At 44.5% G+C, this 22,607-nt stretch overlaps 1 protein-coding gene across 2 annotated transcripts in view; it reads left to right on the forward strand.

Annotated features, from left to right (window-relative positions):
• PEX14 (peroxisomal biogenesis factor 14) overlaps window positions 1-22,607 on the forward strand; it is a 140,244-nt gene that overhangs the window by 51,063 nt on the left and 66,574 nt on the right. For both annotated transcript variants that reach the window (XM_060088957.1, XM_060088958.1), the window contains one exon: window positions 1,502-1,586. In XM_060088957.1, coding sequence (XP_059944940.1) covers window positions 1,502-1,586 — 85 coding nt within the window. The remainder of the gene's footprint in view (window positions 1-1,501; window positions 1,587-22,607) is intronic.

Here is a 22,607-nt window from a genome sequence, read left to right on the forward strand (position 1 = left end):
GTGTTGGACAGATTCTAACCAGTCTCAAGGAGCACTCGTGTGTCTTATCACTGACAGGCCCAAATCTGCTGGTCTGGGTACCTGAGTCCGTCCTTGAGGGAGAGGGTCTGAGGCAAGCCTCCCATGGAGGGATCCCAGGGAAAGTATATAAGGGAATTGCCCCGAAGTTTTTTCTTTCTGATTTATCCTATCTTTTGTTACCAAAGAGGTCTGTCTGGTCTCAAGATTAAATTCATATAAAATATGAAGAGGAGATTTGTAACTTGTGTTCCATTTATAGCCACAGTACTTTCTGTTTGAATCTCTGTTCAACTGCTGCCCTTAGTTTGGGGGATCTTAGAAAACTTCCTTATATTTGGCCCCTTAGAAATTTTTTCTTTCAATAACTTACGAGTGAACTGCAGGGCCTGTTGGCTTTACCTGTACCTTGAGACTACATCATTCTTTTGGTTTTGATGAGATAAATAATGCCAGTCATTTACAATGGCCCCTTTCCTATTGAGGGGCAGGTTGGCATTTCCCACCTGTTGGACTTAGTGTCCAGGGTGGAGAGCAGACAAGCGGCGTGCAAGCACACACGCTTCGTGTGTGCTAAGTGGTGTGAAGGTTAATACCATCAACAGTTTTCCTTCCATCCCCTACGTGGCTCATTCATACATAGGAAGATTTCATGAAATAATATCATTACCAGAGGTAGGTAGATAATCTGTCGGTCTGCCATCTTGTAGCCATGAAACCCCAAACTTTGTCCTTTGAGGGCTCTTCAGAATTTAGCTGCATTGCATAAGAGGGACCAGTGTGAGTGGCTCTGTGTGTTGTGTCTTACAGAAGCCTTCCCAGCCAGTGTACGCTCAGCGCTTTGCCAGTCTCTGTCTCTACAGCATGGTCTCTTCCTTTCAGACGCTAGCAGTGTAGCTGGGGAAGCAGCCTGAACATTAGAAGACAGCACAACTGTGTCTTCAGTTACATGGTGCACACTGTAAGCACGGAAGAATTTAAGAGAGTGGGGAGACCAGAGATGACTTGCTTATTTAGGGAAGGCTTCGAGGAGTTAACACAGCCTGTGGAAGGGCTGTGCTGCTGCTGCTGCTGTGTGTGTAATGTTTACACAGGTAGAGGCAGGAAAGGGAGGCCTTCTAGAAAAAGGGCATGGTGTGCGCACAGGTGTAGGGACGTGGATAAGCACGGCCAGGGGAGGGCTACCTGCTGAGGAGTGTGAAGAATCAGCTTGAACGGGGAGAACAGGAAAAGATTCCTGCAGCTCTTAAAAGCTAGGCCGAGGGGATTAGATTTGATAGAACCAGATACAGGAAGCCAATGAAGGTAGGGAACCAACATAGTCTTTTATTTAAGCAGATTTTAAATGTGAGAAATAAGTGGTTAATTTGACCGCAGTATTGTGCTTATTTCGATGGACCTGGGATAAACTTGTAGGATTTTTAATCTTGAAATGCAGACTACTGACGTTTACTTTTCTTCTCTGTTTTATCTCCCCTACCAGATTGCCACAGCAGTGAAGTTTCTACAGAATTCTCGGGTCCGCCATAGCCCACTTGCAACCAGGAGAGCATTCCTTAAGAAGAAAGGTACAGGTTCCCCGTGGCCTTGCGCAGTGGCCTGCACAGAGGGGCTGGGGGCAAGGTGGATGGAAGCCACAGTATTGATGAATGATCTCCTATAGCTGTCCCACTGTTGTATGGGTGGGGGTGAGGGGACCCCCTGGTGAGGATGCAGCTTCTTTTCTTACAGTAGAGCAGAGGTGATAGGATTCAAATAATTGCGAGCACCAGACGTAAGGCCAACAACTTAGTCCAGGACAGCCCAGCACAGGCTGCGTTCAGCAGCAGAAGAGGCCCATGGATAAGGCTGGGGAGGACTCCTGCTTTCTAGTCTGTTCCTCTGATAATGACCCTGGCTGCAGAATGACTGGCTTTAGGTTAGGAGGTCAGCTGCTTCAGTAAAGAATGAGGAAGAACAAAAAGAAGGACGAGGGAGATGAGATGACTACACAAGGTCAGGTTAAGGTCAAGCTTGGGGTCAGTCTGATGTACGGATTGAAGTGGTAAATTACTGGTTTTATGGTATTTCTGTGAGCAGGGATTAAATGGATCTTGACAAATTCAATATTGTCCGAAGCAGACAGAATCTATTTTGGTTTTATTGAAATTTAGGACATGTTTCTTTTTTTTTGCGAAATATAAAAAAAAACCCAAATCAAACAAAAAAAGAAATCTGACTTTTCATTCTCTGAACGTTTAGTTTTCTGGAAAGCTAGGAAGTTGTTTAAAGGCCCTTAAACACCATGAGGGAGGGAAGTGAGTTTTCTACACCCCCTCTGAACAAAACTCTTTTTCCTTAAGGAACTGGAATGTCGGCCTCCAAACTCTGGGTTTTGAGCTTTAAGTCATTAGTGGCTGGAATAGAAGACAGTGTGGTTTGGTGGTATTTCTTAGGTCTGCTCCACGGTATCCTGCTGATGTGATGCCGCAGAACCTGGTCCCAGGGCTGCACTCGCAGGGTTTGGGCAGAATCAGCCCAAGCGTTTCATTCACAGGCAGCTGTTGAGAGGCAGCCTCAAGGCCAGTCCCTGTGACTGAGTTGAAGCTGGGCGCTTCCTGGTGGCGTGATGCTTGCCCCCATCAGTAGGAGATTATTAAAATTTGGAGTGCGTTGGCTGGCTCCCTCCGCTCTGCAGCCATCATGCCGTAAAAGAGTTTTTCCTTGAAATATGTGTACCTATGGGGAGTAATTAATCATAAAAGCTTAGGGATTTCAGCTCTCTCATCAAAGCATTGAAGCTGGGGAAAGCTGAGCCTAAAAGCTGTGCTGATGACCCGGGGTAACCTGAGACAAAATCTATGGTTGCCGAGAGATCCTTCGCCCCAGTGTATTGTGCAATATTATAACTGCCTGATCTTCTCTTCCACTGACAATGACCAGTTATTCCTCATTTTCTCTCAAATGCAGCTGGGTTAGAATTTCATTTGCAGAAGGTATTTAGAGCAATTTAGAGACAAATGTCTCTGGTGTTTGCTCGGCACTTCCCCACTGCAGGCTTTGCTGAGCAGTTTGAGTATCAGGAGCTCCATCTAATCTGTTTAATTTTAATAAATCCCTGACTGGGAGAGGGAGAGAAAAAAAGAAAGAGAGAGAAACTCTGGGCCAAATAATACTTCTTTTGACTTAGTTGGCCAATAATTACTGTAGAAACTGTTCTGTACAGTTATTATTTGTTGCTCCTTAAACAAAAAACCCAAAAAACAGCAATCAATTAATTAATTCAACTAAGAGTGTTTACGCTGCGCTGAGAACAGAACAGACAAAATCCCTGCCCTCTCAGAGCTTCAGTTCTACCAGGGGAAGGCAGACGCAGCCAGTGCTGTGTGGGAATGGGTTGCACTTCTCAGTGGGGTGATTAGAAGGTGTCCCTCGGGGAGGGTGACATGGGAGCGAAGACCTGAAGGAGATGGGTATTTGTTGGTACAGAGCGGGCAGAATTCCTTCCCAACCCTTAATGTGGTCTAGAGTTTTTAGAACTTTAGGCAGCAGGAAACTGGAGAGACATCCTACCTTTCTTCTTCTAAAGAGAGTTTACCCCACACTCAAACCTGGAGTCACTGGACTTAATCACCCATCCCCATTATCCTCTCAAACGCTGCTTCAGTCAGTAATCATCTGCTTCCGAGTTGCATCCCAATAGGGTAAGTTCTAGCAGGACCTTTCCTGGGCAGAGAATTCCAAGGTTTGATCGGCATCTGGGGAAGAAGAGCCCTCTGTGGATTTAAACTTCACTTTTCACATTTCTGGCAGTTCCTGGGGTCAGGCATACACGATCCCGGAGCTTGGCACCATCGCTGATGGGTTGAGGGAGGAGGGGCTGTTGTGAAGGAGCGCGTCTGCCCTGTCCCTGACAGCAGTTGGGAAGGAAAGGGAGTTGGCTCACTGGTCTTTGCGGGTACAGAGCATGTCTTGAGGGGAGGGACCAAGGTCCTGGCATCCTCCGGTCCTGTCTCCCCACAGGACCCGTTGCAGTGGTAGGTTGGAGCGCTGCCTTCGGACGAGCTCACAGCTACTGTAGTCTCGGCTTTTCCTAGCAAATGTCACTTCGGGGAATTGCATTGGAGCACTGTCTTGAATTACAATGTCAACTTTCTTTTTCTTTTTTTTTTTTTTTTTAATAAACATCTCGTTCCTGAAAAGGCAAATCCAATTTTGTTTTTCTTTTAATATTATTTAATATTTAATATAGAAATTGAGGCCCCTGTAGTGCATGTCAGTTCAGTGGAAAATGAGGGTTACTTTAGGCGCATCAGCTGAGGTGGTTTTATTGTGAACCCGCAGCCCCGAGCAGGGGCCTCGTCCCCTCTGTTACTGACAGGTTAAATGTGTGCCCTCTGAGTTTGGGGCTGGGGAGGCCAGCGGCAGTGGATGGGATAAGGTTGGAAGAGCATTGGTTTGCAAAGGTCTTTTGTGTTCGTGTTTTTTTGTTTTTGTTTCTTCGAGATCTCTTTTGGATGCTTTAAAGTCTGAACATGGAGTCATTAATGAGAAACATGACGTTATTAGAATCATTTATCATTTTCTTTGAAGCTTCTACTGCCAGTTTGTGTAATTTACAACATTTCTTTCTTTTATCGGGAATTTTTTGGATGCAGGAGCAAAGCAGCTGTTCACCTTCAGAGTATTAGAATAAGTGTTTTTGTTTTCCTTCCAACCGCTTGATTCTGCAGATGACATCAACTGCAGAGTCAACCACACATGAAGATAATTGGCCTGTGTGTGGGGTGTAAGCCCTCATAGAACTGGTCTATATATAGAAGTAGTTCTTGCCAGGCAGGGATCACATCTGGGGCTTTAAGCAGGCTGCAATCCAGGAGGTTGGAGTAACTTAAAAACAGCAGTAGGGTCAGTCCAGAAAGCTAGAGGCTTGGATATTGTTGTCAGTAGGCTTATGTTGACTTGACACCCTGTCTGACCACAAAATGCAGGAGGCAGTCTGCTTGCAGACACGTTTGGCAGGCTGGGTACCAGGTGGGTAGAAGCGATGCCTGTTGGTGTCGGGTAAAGAGGAAGCTGAGGTGGGGAGAAGACAGAGTCGTCTGTTAGCCCCTCTAATACATCTGTTGCCAAACAGGGTTCTAGAAAAAAGCTGAGCATCATCTGCTTTTTTGTGTAATTCTGCATGGTGGGGCCTGGGTGGTGCTGGCTGACCCTTCGGCTTATTGTGCCCTTCTCAGGTGTATAAGTAAAGGGCTGTATTCTCCCTCATGTAATAAATAGTCCCGGGTGGGGGGAGGGTGAAGGAAAACGAAACAAATAAAACACACCACCATGCTTTCTTATTCTAAAAGGTGAAACAAGATCTTATCTTTCTTCTGTTCCTGGAAGCGGAACCCCCAGTAGCAAAACTGCCTCCTTGCTGGAAATGAGCTTGAGGAAGAAACCTGATGGTCTTCACCTTGGTAGTGGGGTAGAGGTGAAGGGCTTCTGTCACTGGAGTATTTTAAGGGGGAGTGAATTCTTACACAGATTTCAATTTAACTCTCTTTTATTACTTTTCTTTTTTATCATTTACGTCCATTTCATGAGGTAGTTTGCATGTCCTTGAATGGAATCTCGTTACCATGAAAGCTTTTTTAGCATTGATTTCATAACAGTCTTAATTTAATAGCTCCATCATTACTGAGTAGCTCTGGGAGTGGGGCCTTGGCTTTCCAGGTCACTGACCTTTTAATTACAAACCTTGTTCTGATGGCCAGGTTATCGACTGGACAGCTCCCAGCTTGTGCCCCCAGGATGAAAACGAAAATAACTGTGTTTCCTCCCCCATCTCCAGGAAAAAAAATTGTAACCTCATGTGTTTCTAAAATTAATTTTCTCCTTCAGCTTTGCTTTATAATTAATTCTTTAATGTGTCTTAGTAAAGCCAGAGTATTTTTATAACGCTGTTTTTTCTAGAGCTTGGGTCCAGCGGATAGCGGGGAGGGGGCGGGGAAGGGGGACGAAGAGCTTGCCAGCCACCACCCCATGCTTGATCGGGCCGTTTCCTCGTCCTCAGAAACTCCTGCGGCTGAGCTGGGAAGAACAGTATGGGCTCGGTGAGGGGCTGTCGGGCCCTTCTGATTCTTTGTTAAAGAGATGTGGATTGTGGCACCAAGATGTGGATTCATTCCTGCATTTGCGGGAGTAATTGAGCCTTGTGTATCATGGACATTTTAAAGAGACGTTCCGTTCTGAGAAAAGAACAGGGTTGGATGAGTTTCCTTTACTGTGTCTTCGCTCTCTGCTAGTTTTGGGTGACTGGAGGGAACTGGGACCCTCCACGCGGGGTTTCTGCCCAGTTAGGAGCTTGGGTTGATCTAGGTTCTCCCTCACTGATGATGAAGAGGGAGAGAACAAGGGGAGGACTGTGGCCTGTAAGTAGGATGACCATCGGTTCTGGATTACCCAGGACTGTCCTGGTTTTAACACTAGAATTGCTACGTCTTGGGCAGCCCCTGAGGCCATACAAGCCTTACTCAGGAGTGAGAGCTACCGAGAGGGACAAAGCAAGTGTTTCTGGAAGCCGGGGGAGGAAGCCCACTAGCAGTTGGTCCCCGCGAGTTCAGCCTGCCGTCGAGTGGCATCTTCCTCAAACGTTGCCCGCTCGCACTCCCCTGGCCCGGCCCGGCCCTGCCCTGACGTGGGTCCAGTGCAGGGTGTCTCTGGCGGGGAGGCCATGCCCTGCAGGCGAGGGAGGGCGGCCGGAGCCGGCGCAGACAGGGCTGTGTGTGGCAGCCGCATGCGTTCCCGAGGATGATTGAGCATCTCCATCCATCTGTTGTGAACGGAAGTCTTCCTTCCCTGCCAGTCTCGCATCTGCATATCCGTCACCTGCTGTTCTGGACCAGCCTATTCATCACACTGACTGGTGTTCCCCCCATCAATTTTCCAGCTCCCCTTGTTATCCAAACTTGTCTTAACTCCACAGATTTTTCTCAGCATCCAGGATGAGAGCTAGAGCAGCCAGACTAGCTGAACACCGTGGCTTCCCCATTCAGAGGGGAAGCTGGTAGCACTTTGCTCACTGCCAGACGGCTGAGTCAAGTGGGTTTCTGCACTTCACCCTGTGATGAGGGAACAGTAGCTCTGAGGAGCTTGGAGGGGGAACCAGCTCTTTTAGATTTACTGAGTTGTTTTGAGATTTTCTCTGAATATGAAGAATGACTCTTCCTTTCTTAACTTGTGTGCCTGGAACAATATTACAAAGAGCAAAGCGACACCATCATGTACAGTAGTATCATTTTTAAAGGTTTTTTTTTTTTTGGAAAAGGTAAGATATGTACATGGTTTCAGAAATTCAAGCAGCGAAGAAGGATAGACGGTGAAGAAGTCTTCCTGTCTTCTCTCGCTCCTGTCCCCCCCCCCACCATCCTCTGTCCCAGAGGATGCTGCTGTGAACAGTTTTTGTGTATCATTCCAAAGATCTATCCATATAAAAGCACGTTAATATTTATTAACATAAACACCTTTTAAATACAGTGGTGGCATATTTACACTTTAGCTTATGCTTGCCATTGTATCTTGGCACTCATTCCACATTAATACATGCAGATTTGCTTCATTCTTATCAGTGGCTGTGTAGTATATTCCATTGTATTCCTGTATCATAATTAATGTTTGAGTCAGTCCCAAGTTAGTGGACATTCAGGTTGATTCCTGTCTTTTGTTGTTTCAGACGATGCCTCAGTGAATATTCTTGCATATACATTTTCTTAAAATTTCAGGAGATCGTGTCCCCCCCCAAGAAAATAAAACTGTTTTCTAACATAAACATGACTATAGGTAGACAGAAATTAATAAGAAAAAACAGTGTAACAAATTATTATTAACACTTAGTACAGATTTGGATTCTGAGGGGACATTCTGGTCACTGGTTACATGAAAAATGCTTTCTTTCTAGAAGAATCCTTTTTTAATCCCATTTTTTGAAGGGATATGGGCTCATAAATTTTTGATTCAAAATAAACATTCAAATAAATGGAAAGCTTCAGAAACTTGAAAGTTAGTACCTGTTTTCAAATGAAGTACAGTTCATCAGTATTCATGGGGGATTGGTTCCAGGACCTCCAGGGATATCAAAATCCAAGGATACTCAAGTCTCTCATATAAAATGACACAGTATTTGCATATACCCTACACACATCCTCCCATATACTTTAAATCATCTCTAATTTTACTTACAATACCCAATACAATGTAAATGATGTAGTTGCCTGTGTTCGGCAGATTCAAGTTGTGCTTTGTGGAACTTCCTGGAATTTTTTTCTCGAATACTTTTGATCCATGGTTGGTTGAATCTGTGGATGTGAAACTGGATATGGAGGGCTGACTGTCGTCCCTCAGTATCCAAGCAGGGGTTGGTTCCAGGACCCGCCAGGGATACCAGAATCCATGGAAGCTCAAGTCCTGTAGTCTGCCCTCTGTATCCAGGTTCAGCATCCATGGATTCAGCCCTCCTCGGGTTGTGTAGTACTCTAGTATGTATTGACAAAAATACGCATTTAAGTAGACTTGCGCAGTTCAAACCAGTGTTGTTCAAGGGTCCACTGTATGGCTTAGTTTTCTTTTGTCGTAGTTGGATGTGTGTGGGTCCTGGGCCATAGGTTAGGTGGTCAGCCTTTATTCAGTGCCTGGTGTGTGCAGAGTACTATTTATTACATTAGGGCTTCATGAAAGGAAAATGAGGTACTTGTTTTACAGACTTCGAAGCTCCTTGGGAGGTGGCAATGGATGCTGAGTGCTTATCAACCCTATCTATGTCTGTCCATGAAACATAGCAGTACCTCAGAAGTCAGCAAAATCTGATGAGGGAGCCATGGAGTATAAAGCTCGGTAGGACTGTGAGCTCCTCGAGGGGGATGACCAAGTCTCACCCTCCTGGCGTCCTCAGCAGTGACACAGCAGCCTGGGTCAAGGGCTCATGAACGAGGGGTTGAGTGACTGGGTGACGAGAGTTAGAAGACACTTACTGGGGAAAGTTTCAAAAGGACGTCAGTTTTCCCTAAGTCTACAGTTTATTTGTTCACTCCTACATGCCTGTAAAATGGTTTCAGAATTGCTATCCCATAGGCCTTTACCCAATACTCTAGTGTTTATCTAAACAGTGTTTATATGCAGTTCTTTTGTCTTTAGTCTTATTGAATCCAGTGAAAACACTCTTTTTTCAAAGTTACTTAGGTCAGCAGAGCTCAATTTTGACCTAGACATTGAGGGAGGCAGTGGGTGTGGATGGTCGGAGAGGAGCGGGAGGGGCATCGTTAGCGAGGGGAGGCTCATGCAGAGACACGCGTGCAGTTGGCTGGGTTGGCCCATGGGGTCCTCGAGAAAGAAGAGAACCGAGGTTGGTGAGATGGGCAGTGAGCAAGGAGCCAGTGTTAGAACTCAATATTATAAATAACAGTTGAGAGCAGTTTCTGAACCGGTTGAAACTCTGTGAAACTCTATTTGAGGACATTACTCTGGGCTCTGTATTTAAACTGAATTGGCCTGCCGATAATAAGACCAGCTACAAGGAAGGTCCTGCCAAGTCCTTTGTTAGGTGTGGAGGGTAGCCGTAGAAATGGAAATAGAAATGACAGCATATTTATGTAGAGAACCTTGTGGTTTACAAAACACATATATTAGTTAATTTCTTCTTCACTGTAATCTTCTCCGTGCTTATAGGCAGGTTAATAGATATTTGTTGAATGAAAGACTACATGATTTAAATCTCCCATTTTACAGATGAGGAAACTGAGGCACAGAAAGGTTCAGTCGTGCAAATTAATGGCAGAAATAGAACTAGGACCAAGTCGTCTGACTAGAGTTCTTTGAACTATACAATCTGCTTTCTGGAGAGGAAGGACAGAACCACAGACATGGTAGAAAAGAAGAGTTAGCCACGCTCAATAGTAGACGGGATGTGTGAGGTGAAGGAGACGGGACTGAAGGTGACCCTCAGGGTTGTTACATTGTGTTAAGAGGCTTTATTGATGTGTAACTGACATACAATAAACTATACATATTTAATTTGTACAATTAAAAAAACTTGACCTATGTATATGTACCTGTGAAACCATTGCTGTAATCAAGAAAATGAACACACTGGGACTTCCCTGGCGGTCCAGTGGTTAAGACTCCACACTTCCACTGTAGGGGGTGCGGGTTCGATCCGTGGTCAGAGACCTAAGATTTTGCATGCCATGCGGTGTGGCAAAAAAAAAAAAAAGGACATACTGATCACCCCCCAGATGTTTCCTCATGCCCCTTTGTTTTCTTCTTCCCCCAAGCCCCCAATAACCCTGGTTCCCAGGCAGACCCTGATCTGCTTTCTTGCACTGTAGATTAGCTTGCATTTTCTAAAATTTTATATAAATGGACTTGTGTGGTATGTATCCCTTTTTTGGTCTGGCTTTTTTTTTACTCAGCATGATTATTTTGAGATTCATCCATGTTATTACATGTGTTAGTGGTTCATTCCTTTTTCTTGCTGAGTAGTATCCCCTTGTTTGGGTATCCTGCAGTTTGTCCATTCACCTGTTGATGGACATTTGAGTGGCTTCCAGGTTTTGGCTATTAAAAGTTAAACCTGCTATTAACATTTCTGTATAAATCTTTGTAGGGACATATAATTCCTTTTCTCTTGGGCCAGTACTGAGGGGTAGACTGTCTGGATCATATGGTAGTTACATGTTTAACTCTTTAAGAAACCTCCAGACTGTTTTCAAAAGTGGTTATTCCATCTTATGGTCTCACCAGTGGTGGATGAGTATACCTAGGGTTTTGAGCCTGGAGAAGAGGAAGCTGCAGGTGTTATACTTGTAATTTGTTTTCAATATTAATACCACATGGCTTTGGAAGCGTTCTTTTCGAGTGACTAAATAATAGGTCCAGTTTGAAATACTTCAGCTTGGGATGTAATAGGGCATAGACTGCCTGGGTTTAAATCCCAGCTGCACCACTTTCTCACTGTGTGGCCCTGGGTAAAATATTTAACCTCACTGTGCTGTGGTTTCTTTATCTGTAAAGTGGGGTTAATGATAGTATTTACTGCAAAAGTTTATTGTAACAATTAGATGAAAATAATGTGAAAAGTGCTTAGCAGAGTGCCGGGCACTAAAATAAGGGCTTAATTACCATTGACAGTGATTAGCAGTGTATGTCCTCTTAGAAGGTATATTCTTTTTTTTTGCGGTACGCCGGCCTCTCACTGTTGTGGCCTCTCCCGTTGCGGAGCACAGGCTCCGGACGCGCAGGCTCAGCGGCCATGGCTCACGGGCCCAGCCGCTCCGCGGCATGTGGGATCTTCCCGGACCGGGGCACGAAGCCGTGTCCCTTGCATCGGCAGGCAGACTCTCAACCACTGCGCCACCAGGGAAGCCCGGAAGGTATATTCTTAATAGGCCATAATCATTTTGCTGTAATGTTATGTTAAAAAGGTAAACTTGTTGGTATCATAAAAATTCATGCAACAGGAACCTCTAGGAGTTCTGAGCAGAGAGGAATTTAATGTAAGAAGTTAGGCATTTACTCCCTTATGAAAGGGCCGGAGGAGCGGACACAAGGCCAGGCCTCCAGGAGTGACTTCCAGAACACTGAAGGACTAACTTGCTGGGAAAGCTGCTCCCTCTGCTCGGCCAGGAAAGTAGGGAATGAGGAGGCTACCCCTTGGAACTTCTGAGTTCAAGAGCTCACCCTTTTTGCTGTGTTCCAGAGATCAGGAAGTCGCTGCTGCCACCACTGCAGTCATTGTGTCCTGACATCCGTAAAAACAGCGACAGCCCTTTGGAATATGAACTTGGCTTCTACCTCTGACAGAATTGCCTCTTGACCCTCATGAACGAAGCTGGAGGCTAGAGATTGGACACTGTAGTAGGAAACCTTGGTATTTCCAGTATTTGCTTGACAACGTCCTGGCGTTTGCAACCTCAAATGCAGCGCGTACAGGTCTTTTGCCTCATTTCCACTTTCTGAGTCACCTGTGAGTGCACCTAATTCCCAGCCAGAGTTCTAGTAGCCAAGGAGTCTGGGAAGTGTTGCTGTTAGTGTTCCAGCCTCTGGTATCAGAAGTCCCACTAGAAAGAGGTGGGAGTGGATGCTGAGTGCTATCAGAGGAATCCATAGGAGAAAAAAGATGCATAAATGCAACATAATTGCCCCCAAACAGGGTACCAGCACATTTATATCACAAGCCTCTTTCTTACTGAAGGCTTAACCTGGTATTTTTCAAGCCGTTTCGATAACAGCCTACAAAATGAGGGAAGCATTCATTTTGCTGCAAACGATGCTAACAGAAAGAGTCAGCCAAAAGAGAGTTCATGTTTTCAGTCTAGAAGCAGGTGGCAGTGGTTTATGTGTAAATATAAAGTATTTCATTCACCACAGAGCAAACTGTGTATATATAGGAGGAAAGGATACTTTTTTAGTTAACTGTTTTTGTTGTTTTCGAGAAGAGCTGGGCCTTTACTTGTTAAGAAAAGCAGTAGTGATGTATCTCCAGTTTGTTCCAGAGATAAATATTGATGTGTTCTGTATCACCACTGGCCTTCTGAGATGATTTTAAGAATACTTAGCCTTCCTTTCTGGCCTCACTTGGGGATGCGAGTTCTTCTAATGAGATTTGTCTGCTAAGGGTAGGCAAGGGAGTTTTCACCCGAGGGACTACGTGAGACCTGGGTCTGTTGGAGCTGCTGGAAAATCTTGGAAGTAGGGAGGGACTTCTGAAACTTAGCATAGGTAGAACTTAAGGCCATCTACTGAAAAATATTTTATGTTGATTGGACTATAATTAGAAAGATTTTTAATTAACTCTGGATAGTAGTCATTCACTAATCCCTTGTTATATTAACATTTTTGAGTCTATGCGTTATAAAAATAAATTTCTCTGCTGCTGCTGTGTGTGTGTATTAGAGTATGTGATTTGTGGAGAATAAATTAGCGTGCTTTTATTTTAAATGTTTGTGTGTGTGTGTATTAGAGTATCTGATTTGTGGAGCATAAGAGCGTGCTTTTATTTTAAATGTACTTTTCATTGTAGACTTGCTGGGTTGGTCAGTCAACAGCTTTATGTTCTTATCATTTTTGAGGTAGAGGTAACTCACTAAAGGTCTTCAGTAAGTAGAGCGATGGGGCTCTCATTCTCTCTCTCTCTCTCTTTTTACACACACATGCACACACACACCAGCTTATATTTAAATTACACTGAGAACTGAGTGACTGTACTGATTTTTCCATTCCAACTTTAAACAGACCTGTGTTTGGTTTCTAAAACATTCTGATAGGAGCTGGTCTTCTCAGATCTCATCCCTTTCATCAGTCAGAAGACTTGGGAATGCTCTAGTCTCTTACTGTTAATTATTCTTTTTAGATTTAAAGCCCTTTAAAGTAATCTTTCTGTAATTAGATTGTTGAGTAGATTGTCTTTAGCAGTATGGTGGTCTTTAAATTTTGTGTAGGTTTTCAGTTTGTTAAGTGATTGCAAAGGCTTTCATTCATAAAGTTGAAGTTTTCCTTATCATGGCATTTCAGGGGAAAAAAATCATGACCCCTGGTGATAAATTAAATATCACAACCACATAAATGTCATCTTTTCAGTGAAACCTACAGTGCATAGGAATGGGACTCTCTTGCACTCTGTTTTTGGCTTCAAGCTGGATCTGTACTCTTAACCAACAAGAGAAATATTTTGCCACCAACAGTGGTGAACCTGTGAAGCTGAAGAACAAAGCCATACCCTCTTCTGCTTTGTGAGTCACAAGCAGAATTGTCAATTAAATTATTCTAATTGCAAAATTTGGGGTCTTGGCCGAAAAAACACAGGTTGAGTTTGAAGAAGAGGCAGTTTAAAAAATCAGTTTAACTTTTACAAACGGAGCTAATTTGTACAGAATGTAATTGGAAGAGAGTAAATACAGAGTTCATGATGACCTCTTTTGAGTTCATTTCTGGTATTTACTTTTTTTTTTTTTTTTTCAAAGGCTGTCCTTTACGTAGCCCTGGAAAGAGGAGACTAAGTACTAAAATAGAAATAACAGAAAATAGCACTGTTCTCTGGAAGCCCTTAATACCTGATTTTGAAGGAGTTTTACCATTCATTCGTTCATCCATCCAAGTATTTATTGAGTGCATATTTTTTACTGTGCTTGTCCTGGGACTGAAACTATAATGGTAAATAAAACAGCATTCTGGGGTGGAGACAGACTCCCCCAGAAATGTGAAATGTGCAGAATTGTTACAGGTAAGCAAGGTGCTAGGACAGAGAACATGGGGACGGCTGAGGAAGGCTTGCTTTGGGGGGGTTGCTGAGACTAGAATGTGAAAAACAAAGCAGAGGGACAGCCAGCTCGAAGACGCCAAGGAAGGAAAGGAGGTTGACTTGATCTGGGAACCCATGGTGGGACTGTAGTTGTGAGTGAAAAGAAGAGGGACCCCTCAGCAGCTTCCACCTGGAGATGCCACTGGAAAAAAAAAGGTTCTGTTGGAGTTTCATATCCCCCAATCTGGAATCTTTCGTATCATCAGTTACCAAGTTCAGCTGTATTCACCATGCATTCCTAGTCTACTGTCTGCTGAGTGCTGTGCTAAGTGCAGTTGGGACACAAGTGGTCCATGCCCTCAGAGAACTTGGTGATGAGAGAGTAGGAACTACTTAGTAATACAGTTACTGTAACTTATAAGCAAGCCTGAGATGATAGATACAGACTGTATAATAACCACCAGCATATGTATTCTGCTTTATAATTTAAAAGCATTCTCACATGCATTTGCTCATTTAGTCTTCACAGTAACCAAGTTATTTCCTCAAAAAAGGTGCATGTGAGCGTGGAGATTTACGGAAGTCCACCATATTTGAGGAACGGGTCTCTGTCATCACTGAGTCATTGAATTTCAATGCACCGTCTGCTCATATGGACCAGGGTGCTCTCCCTGAAGAATCATATTATTAAAAATGAAATTATTTTGCCCACGCCATTTCATAGACGTTTCTATTATCAGGAATAGAAGATGAATTTAATTTTAGTTTTATTTAGTTCTGGAGGTTTTCTTCTTGCTGCCTTCCACAAGGGCACAACCCAGAGAGTCCATCCCGATGTTTGAGAAGAGGAAGGCCTGGACTTGCGGAGGATGGTTCTGTTCGAGAATACCGTTGACACTGGTGTTCTGTACGGAGCCTTTTATCAGGACAGGAAAGGGTAAATAGGGCTATCTCTGCAACGGCGGAGAGGTCGAATGGTTACATTACACAATCTTCTAGAGCATCTTGCAGCAAATTCATGGGTTATATTAAAAATTGCAATCATATCATTTTTTATAGTAAATTGCTGACCTTATGCAGTAGAATCAGCTTTATTGAATTTCGCCAAAAATGCGTTTATAATTCTGCCATACACACGTGATATTCATGTCCTTGCTGTCCATGTGGAAATGTCCCCATTTACGATGTTAACCAGATTAAATCGACTGTCTCCTGAGCTGCCGAGCCTCACCTTTAAGATCCAGTCTCAGGAGTCGCACCTCCACGGAGTAGCGCTCGCCTCCCTCAGTTCGGATGTCAGTGCACAGAACGCTGGAGTCTGGCACATTAGGAAGCCTTGCCCCAGTGGCACAGGTTTGGCCTCGAGATTATTTCCAGGTGGTTCCAGGGCAGTTAATGTATATCGTGTATGCTGAATGCTCACAAGCCTTACCATAATTACTGTTTGTTTTGAGGGAATGGTAGATATTTGTTTAAAAGGATTTCATGCTGAACCAAGAGTTTACAGGTACAGTTAGTTCTCAGCTATTCACTTGTGAATATTCATTGCAAACGTTTAATCTTAAACCAGTTTTCCTTTAATTCTCTGTAGATCTGCTCCCTCTCTAACCAGTGTGGGATCACGAGGCAAACTAATTTTAATGTTAGTCTAACAGAAGCACAATCAGGAAGTTGTAGTGCACATTTAAAGTGAAACGTCAGAGTTTTTAAGTTATCTGCTTTTTAGAATCATTTGCTTTGAGTTTATCTCTAGTTTTCATATATCTATTATCTACGTACCTATACATGTGTTTGTATAAATTGCTGGTTCCCAGACAATTTTGCATACAGAGGCAATATGATACAGTGGAAAAATCATCCATCCATCCATCCATCCATTTACTGACCATTTATTAAATGTACATTTTCTTCATGTCCCAACATTTATGCCAACACTGAAATTACAAAAATAAAGTTTAACATCAGAAGTCTAGTGAGATTCCATGGTATGCAAACAAGTGTAGGATGGGTGATAAAATGTTACAGGTGCTATAATAGGTATTGGTATAGAGGCCCAGAAGAGGGAGTGGTGGGTGAGGAGGACTAGCAGGGAAGGGTTAAAAAATGAGGAGGGTACCCTTATAGGAGTCCTCCGAGAGGATTAGTAGTCTTTAGGGTTTGGGGAGTGGTGGTGACTTTAATCCATGCCAGGGTGGGGTGGGAACGTAATCTCCAAGGAAGAAGTGATCTGGAGAATCAGGAAGCAGGCTGGTACGTTGGGGAGGTAGGCAAGGGTCAGAACTTACATGTGTTAACGCAGGGGTTTGGATTTTATTGTGTGGACAGCAGGGAAGCCATTGAAGAGTTTTATGTGGCGTAGTAATGGATCCTGTTTGTGTTTCAGGAAGCTTGCTCTTCGGGTAGGGTGGGCAGTTAGGAGTTCACTGCAAGAATCCAGGTGAGAAGGGCCGTTGTGGGGATGGAGAGGATGATGAATTAGGGAGAGTGAGGAAGTAGAATCTGCAGGAATTGGTGGCTGAATAGAATCAAGGAGTGAAGGAGAGGGAGGAATCCGGGCCTGGGGAGCTGGCCTGGAGGAGAGCAAGTGAAAGAGTGGGAAGAGTGCTGGGCCCAGAGTCAGATGGCGTGAGGGAAGGAGGCCTGGAAGGGAAGTCCTGTAGACCCCTGTGACGTGGCCAGGGATTCTGCGGCTGGAGCACCACAGTCAGTCTGTGTCACTGTCAGTCGTCAAGCTGTGCCGTGTAGGTCCCCTGGCTCTCAGAGTTGCTTCCGCAGGGTGACTGGTAGGCTTACTCCCTCCACACAGACATTAAGTGGTTTCACTGAAATCTGAGGCTCTCTAAAGAAAGAGAAGATGGCATTTGTGAAGCAAGTGTTATTTTATCTGGAAATGGCTTCTCGGTGAGAAGCCTGTCACTGCTTCCTGGTGAAACCTGCCTCTCCTGCCAAGAAGATGGTCCCACTGAATTGGACCATGGTCATCGTGGGCTGCTGCTCCCACTTGCCCCTGAAAACGTCCTCCCGAAAGCCCCTTCTCCCCCCGTCACCTACGCCTTATTTGCTCTTCTCTGAGTCCATCCATTTCTGTCATGTTTGTATGTATTCCCTGATCTTTCGTTCGTGACAGGTGGCTTTGCTGATGTGGCCTCCAGGGGCTCCCCGCACACTGGATGACATGGTGGTTACAATGACCTGACCCTGCAGGCGCCTTGGTTTTCTGGTAGCAGGTGGCCTTCTCGGTACCTTAACTCTTACAGATCGATGAGTCAGAGGGGTAAAAAGGTGTGGAGCTAAGGCAGAGAGCCCAGCGGTCGGAAGCTCCAACAGGAGAGAGGGTGAAAAAGATCTGGTTAGTACATGAAACGACTTCCTGGGAGATGATACTAATTTCCAGGTCACCTGTAAGAGGGGTGGAGAAGAGCATTTTGCTTCTTCAGGCTCCTCCTCTGGCGCCCGTCCAGCTCTCCTGTAGGGCTCTCAGGCACTGTAGCTGGAGAAGTCTTCCTTCCCAAGGGCTGCGGCCTTAGGCGCCCTTGCAGCTCCATCCGGTTCCATGCCTGGGGCCAAAGTCTACTGGTGTTGGCACTGAATTGTGATCTGCAGTTTCGAAAAGCATATAGGTTGTATACTTTTAAGTATATCTGAAAGCAGATTTCTTCTCTGTAGGCGCTTTGCTCATTTGTCTAGCCTTTCCACGGAAAACAGCCTCCTTGCTTGATTTGGGGCTGCTTTAAAGCACATGCTGAGCATCTCTGGGTCTCACCCCTCCTACCTCCTCATTAAAACCACCTGCAGGGCTGACCACCTCCCCCAACAACTTACACCAGCCCTATCGCGTCTCTCATTGGCCATTTCTGTCTGCGACCCTCGCTATAGCAGTTCGCTTTGGTGGCTTTCGCCTCTCCCTTCTGCTTTAAAAAAAAAAAACTTTAAATAAATATTAACTTTAAAATATTTAAAATGAATGGTTTGGACCTTTGGTATTTTTATCCACTCACCTCTGGTAGAGTCTTCAAGACATTGAGCCTTCCTCCTTCCTCCTTCCCTATGTACATAGTGGGGAGAAGGATGGGGAAAATTACAGAGAAAAACATGTTAAAAATGATTTTCAGTGTAAAACAAGACAGGGAAAAATCAATCTTTAAGGAAACCCCAAAAAAGCACCCTCATTACAGTAATTAAACGGCAGCATTTAACCTATCAGAATATGCTGTATGTGTGAGACAAGCCAGGGAGCTGTGTGTTTGAAATTAGAGCTCTAATCCTCAGGGAAGAGAATAGTTAAATAATTTGTTTTCGAGGTGCGAGAGCAGAGCTGGGAAGGTGTGAGTGTGTGCCTGTGCGTGTGTGTGTGAGTGTGTGCGTGCGCTTGTGCTCATGTGGGTGCAGGGCTGGGGCTGTGTTTACCGGGAATACCCTGGAGGTTGATATTTATCAGCACCTGTGTGCTGTCAAGAAGCACACAAGCTGCCATTGCCCGTTCGTTAGGTTTTCAGAAGAGCCCGGCGTCACCTGTGGCTGGGCATTGCATCAGAATAGTAGAACTTGCTTCATTCTGGCCCTCTGGGACTCACAGGAACAGGTTTGAGAGACAGGATGAGACAGACGGAGAAAGAGAGGCACAGGAATTAGGGGAAGGAAGAAAGCGGAATAATTTTCGAGAATGCACGGCACAGACTCTCCAGGACAAAGCATTACCGCTTGTTGGGCTGGCACTTGGGAAGGGTGGACATTTCGCAGAGCACTGGGCAGAAGGGATGGCTTACAGGCAACCTTCTCCATACAGGGGTCCCCTGCCAGTGTTCACCGCTGTTGGCAGGGTCCCTGTTGTGCCGTGAGGCAGTGTTGGGGTTTATGTGAATGATAGAGATTGGCACTGTGTCCTGTCTGCCCGCTTTAGTGGCTTAACCTCTGTCTTTCTGTACCCCTGGCTGGAGTTTGGGGCATTGTTCATGCCCTGCCCCTCTGGAAGCTGCTGCATTTCTCTCTAGATATTCTCAGAGCTGGGCAGCTGCAGTCGGAATTCCACAGGATAGGCTGCCACGTGGCAGAGGGGAGCCTGCCCATCTGTTCCTGCGCCCCTCATTAGGGGATGTGCTCTTTGGTGGCTTGGGGGGTGGGGGAGTGCTGAGACACCTGTGATCCTTTTAGGCTCCCAGTCTCTGGGGTCCCTGTGACAGCCGGAAGGGTTTCCATTATACTCATAAGGAGCCCTGGGGATGCTGGCTACAGTGTGATAATCGTCCCCTTGGAGGGCCAGAGGCGTGGTGTGCGCTCACCTCATCCTGGGGGAGTGCTGATGAAACCCGGACTCCGCCTCAGTGCCTGATTCGGGGCCGGGGGAGCGGGGGAGGTTGCCAGTGTTTCTCCTGGTTCATTATCGCCAGGCTTGCTTGTCTTTGGGGCATTTCATCAAAATGAAATTTTAAGTTTTCCTTAAGAACTTTGAAGAGCCAATGAGCCTGGTAGAAAATTTTCTTTAATAGCTCAGTTCAGCAGCACCCTTCACAGATACCAGCTGATTAATCCTCAGAGCGCCCTGGGGGCAGTGGAGGGGACAATAGTGGTTCTGGTGTTTTTTATCCCCATTTTATAGACTGAGAGACTGAGTCACCTGGAAGAGACTGTGGCTTGGGCCAGAGGGAAGGCGCAAATCTGGAAGCTGAGGTTTAGAGCTCCCTACCTTTTGGCTTCTGTTGGAACTACCTTAAGTCATTTAGGAAATCACCCTGGGTTTTGCCTTCCCATCCTTTTTGGTTTTTTCCACTTGCTGCTGTGTCTTAGACATAACTTGATATCCATAAGTATAGATCTCTATCGTCAGTTTTGATCACTGCCAGGTGTTCTGCTGAGAGTATATACCATAATTTATTTTAACCCATCCCCGTGATGGACATCTGAGTTATTTTCATTTTTCACCATTGTAACAGCTCTTCTCTAATATCCTTGAGAAATGGGTATTTTCTTACTTTTTGGGATTACCTTTATAGGGTAAAATCCTTTGAGTTGGAAAAGAAAATGGGCTTGTTTTCATTTTCCTGTGCTTTGCTGAACAGCCCCCTAAAGAGGCTGCCGCAGCTTCCAGCCTCAGCACCTAGCATGAGTTCCAGTTCCATGGTGTCCCGCTGGCCGGCTTTCAGGATTTCATCTTTCAGTTAAGCAGTGAAACTTCCTGACCTCAAGAGCTTAGAGATACTTGCCTGTTTGTTTCTTTTATCGTTTTAGTTTTCTTCTATGGAGTTTGTTTTGTTGTTAGTAGAGCAACAAGGAATATAACAGTTTTTTCCTCGGGACCAACCTGGTTGTTCTAGTATTCATTGAACAATCTATGTCTTCCCCTACTCATTTCACCTGTCACCCTTGTCACATACTAGACTCTTAAAAATACTGATGTGTGATCAAGGACATTCTTTGATATACTTTTTGTTTGTTTTGCTAATACTGCAGTGTCTTTATTACTAGAGATTTGTGACACATTTTATCGGTTACTATAAGTTGTACTCTTTCTTTATTGTTCTTTTTTAGAATATTCCTGGCTTTTCTGGCTCTTGTATACTTTAAAACTCATTTTTAGAATCACTTTATCACGTCTCCTCTTGTCCTTCTCGATCCCACCCTACCCCTACCCATGGCCAATTAAAAATAAAATCCTTTTGGGCCTCCCTGGTGGCGCAGTGGTTGAGAGTCCGCCTGCCGATGCAGGGGATACGGGTTCGTGCCCCGATCTGGGAGGATCCCATGTGCCGCGGAGCGGCTGGGCCCGTGAGCCATGGCCTCTGGGCCTGCGCGTCCGGAGCCTGTGCTCCGCAACGGGAGAGGCCACAGCAGTGAGAGGCCCGCATACCGCAAAAAGAAAAAAAAAAAAAAAAATCCTTTTGAAATTTTGATTATGATTCAAAATAGAAATGACTTTGGAAAGAATTGCCATCTTTGCAGTGTGTTAGTCTTTCCCTCAATGAATGTGGTGTATCTTTAAAGTAAAACCTGTTCTTCATTGGTGACATTTTACAAAGTTCTTGCATAGCTGCTGTGCATTTCCTTTATTTTTTTATATTTAAATACTTTTATTTAAAAATTATTTTAAGGGGCTTCCCTGGCGGCGCAGTGGTTGAGAGTCCGCCTACCGATGCAGGGGATACGGGGTCGTGCCCTGGCCCGGGAGGATCCCACATGCCACGGAGTGGTTGGCCCCGTGAGCCATGACCACTGAGCCTGCGCGTCTGGAGCCTGTGCTCCTCAACGGGAGAGGCCACAACAGTGAGAGGCCCACGTACCGCAAAAAAAAAAAAAAAAAAAATTAAAATATTTATTTTTAAAAATATGTATTTATTTATTCAGCTGTGCTGGGTCTTAGTTGTGGCATGTGGGATCTTTTCTCTTTTTTTTTTTTTTTAGTTGCAGCATGCAGGATCTTTAGTTGCGGCATGCTGGATCTAGTTCCCTGACCAGGGATTGAACCCTAGTGCCCTGCTTTGGGAGCATGGAGTCTTAACCACTGGGCCACCAGGGAAGTCCCTAAAATTTTAAAAAGTTTTTTAAATTAATTTTTTTATTGGCGTATAGTTGATTTACAATGTTGTGTTCATTTCTGCTGTACAGAAAAGTGAGTCAGTTTTACATACACATATATCCACTCTTTTTTAGATTCTATTCCCAAATAGGGCCTTACAGAGTATTGGATAGAGTTTTCTGTGCTATTCATTAGATTCTTATTAGTTGTCTCTTCCACATAAAGTAGTCTGTATATGTCAATCCCAATCTCCCAATTTATCCCTCCCCCACCTTTTCCCCCTGGTAACCACGAGTTCGCATTTCCTTTAATTCTAAGTATTTTTTATTTATTATTGCTGCTGTGGGACCTTGACTTTCATTATATTTTCTAACAGATCTTTGCTAATATTTAGGAAAGCTATTGATGTCTTTGTTGTTAAAAGTCATCACTGTATTCTCTTTAATAGTCCTAATTGTTCTTATCAGATCTTTTAGGTCTTCTCAGTAGTATATCATGTGAAAAATAGTAATATTTCTCACTTCCAGTGTTACATGACTTTATAATTATTTTGGCTGGGCCTTCCAGAACAGTATTAATTGAATATGTGTGCCCAAGGAGTAAAATGGGTCTGATTTCATTACCTCCTTCTCTTCAAAGCATTAATTTAGAAGTGAAGGACATAGGAATAGAAAAGAAGTAGAAGAGAAATAATCATCATGATCCCTAGACTTTTCAAAGCTCTTGTTCTCCATGGGTCTCTCTTTTTCACCTGTATTGGCCAGTATTTATTCTTTGCTCAAAATTGTTTGACGTGCTCATAGTGGCTTTGTATCAGAGGAG

Source organism: Mesoplodon densirostris, chromosome 2 (genome assembly GCF_025265405.1).
Source record: "Mesoplodon densirostris isolate mMesDen1 chromosome 2, mMesDen1 primary haplotype, whole genome shotgun sequence".
Classification (NCBI taxonomy): Eukaryota; Metazoa; Chordata; class Mammalia; order Artiodactyla; family Ziphiidae; genus Mesoplodon; species Mesoplodon densirostris.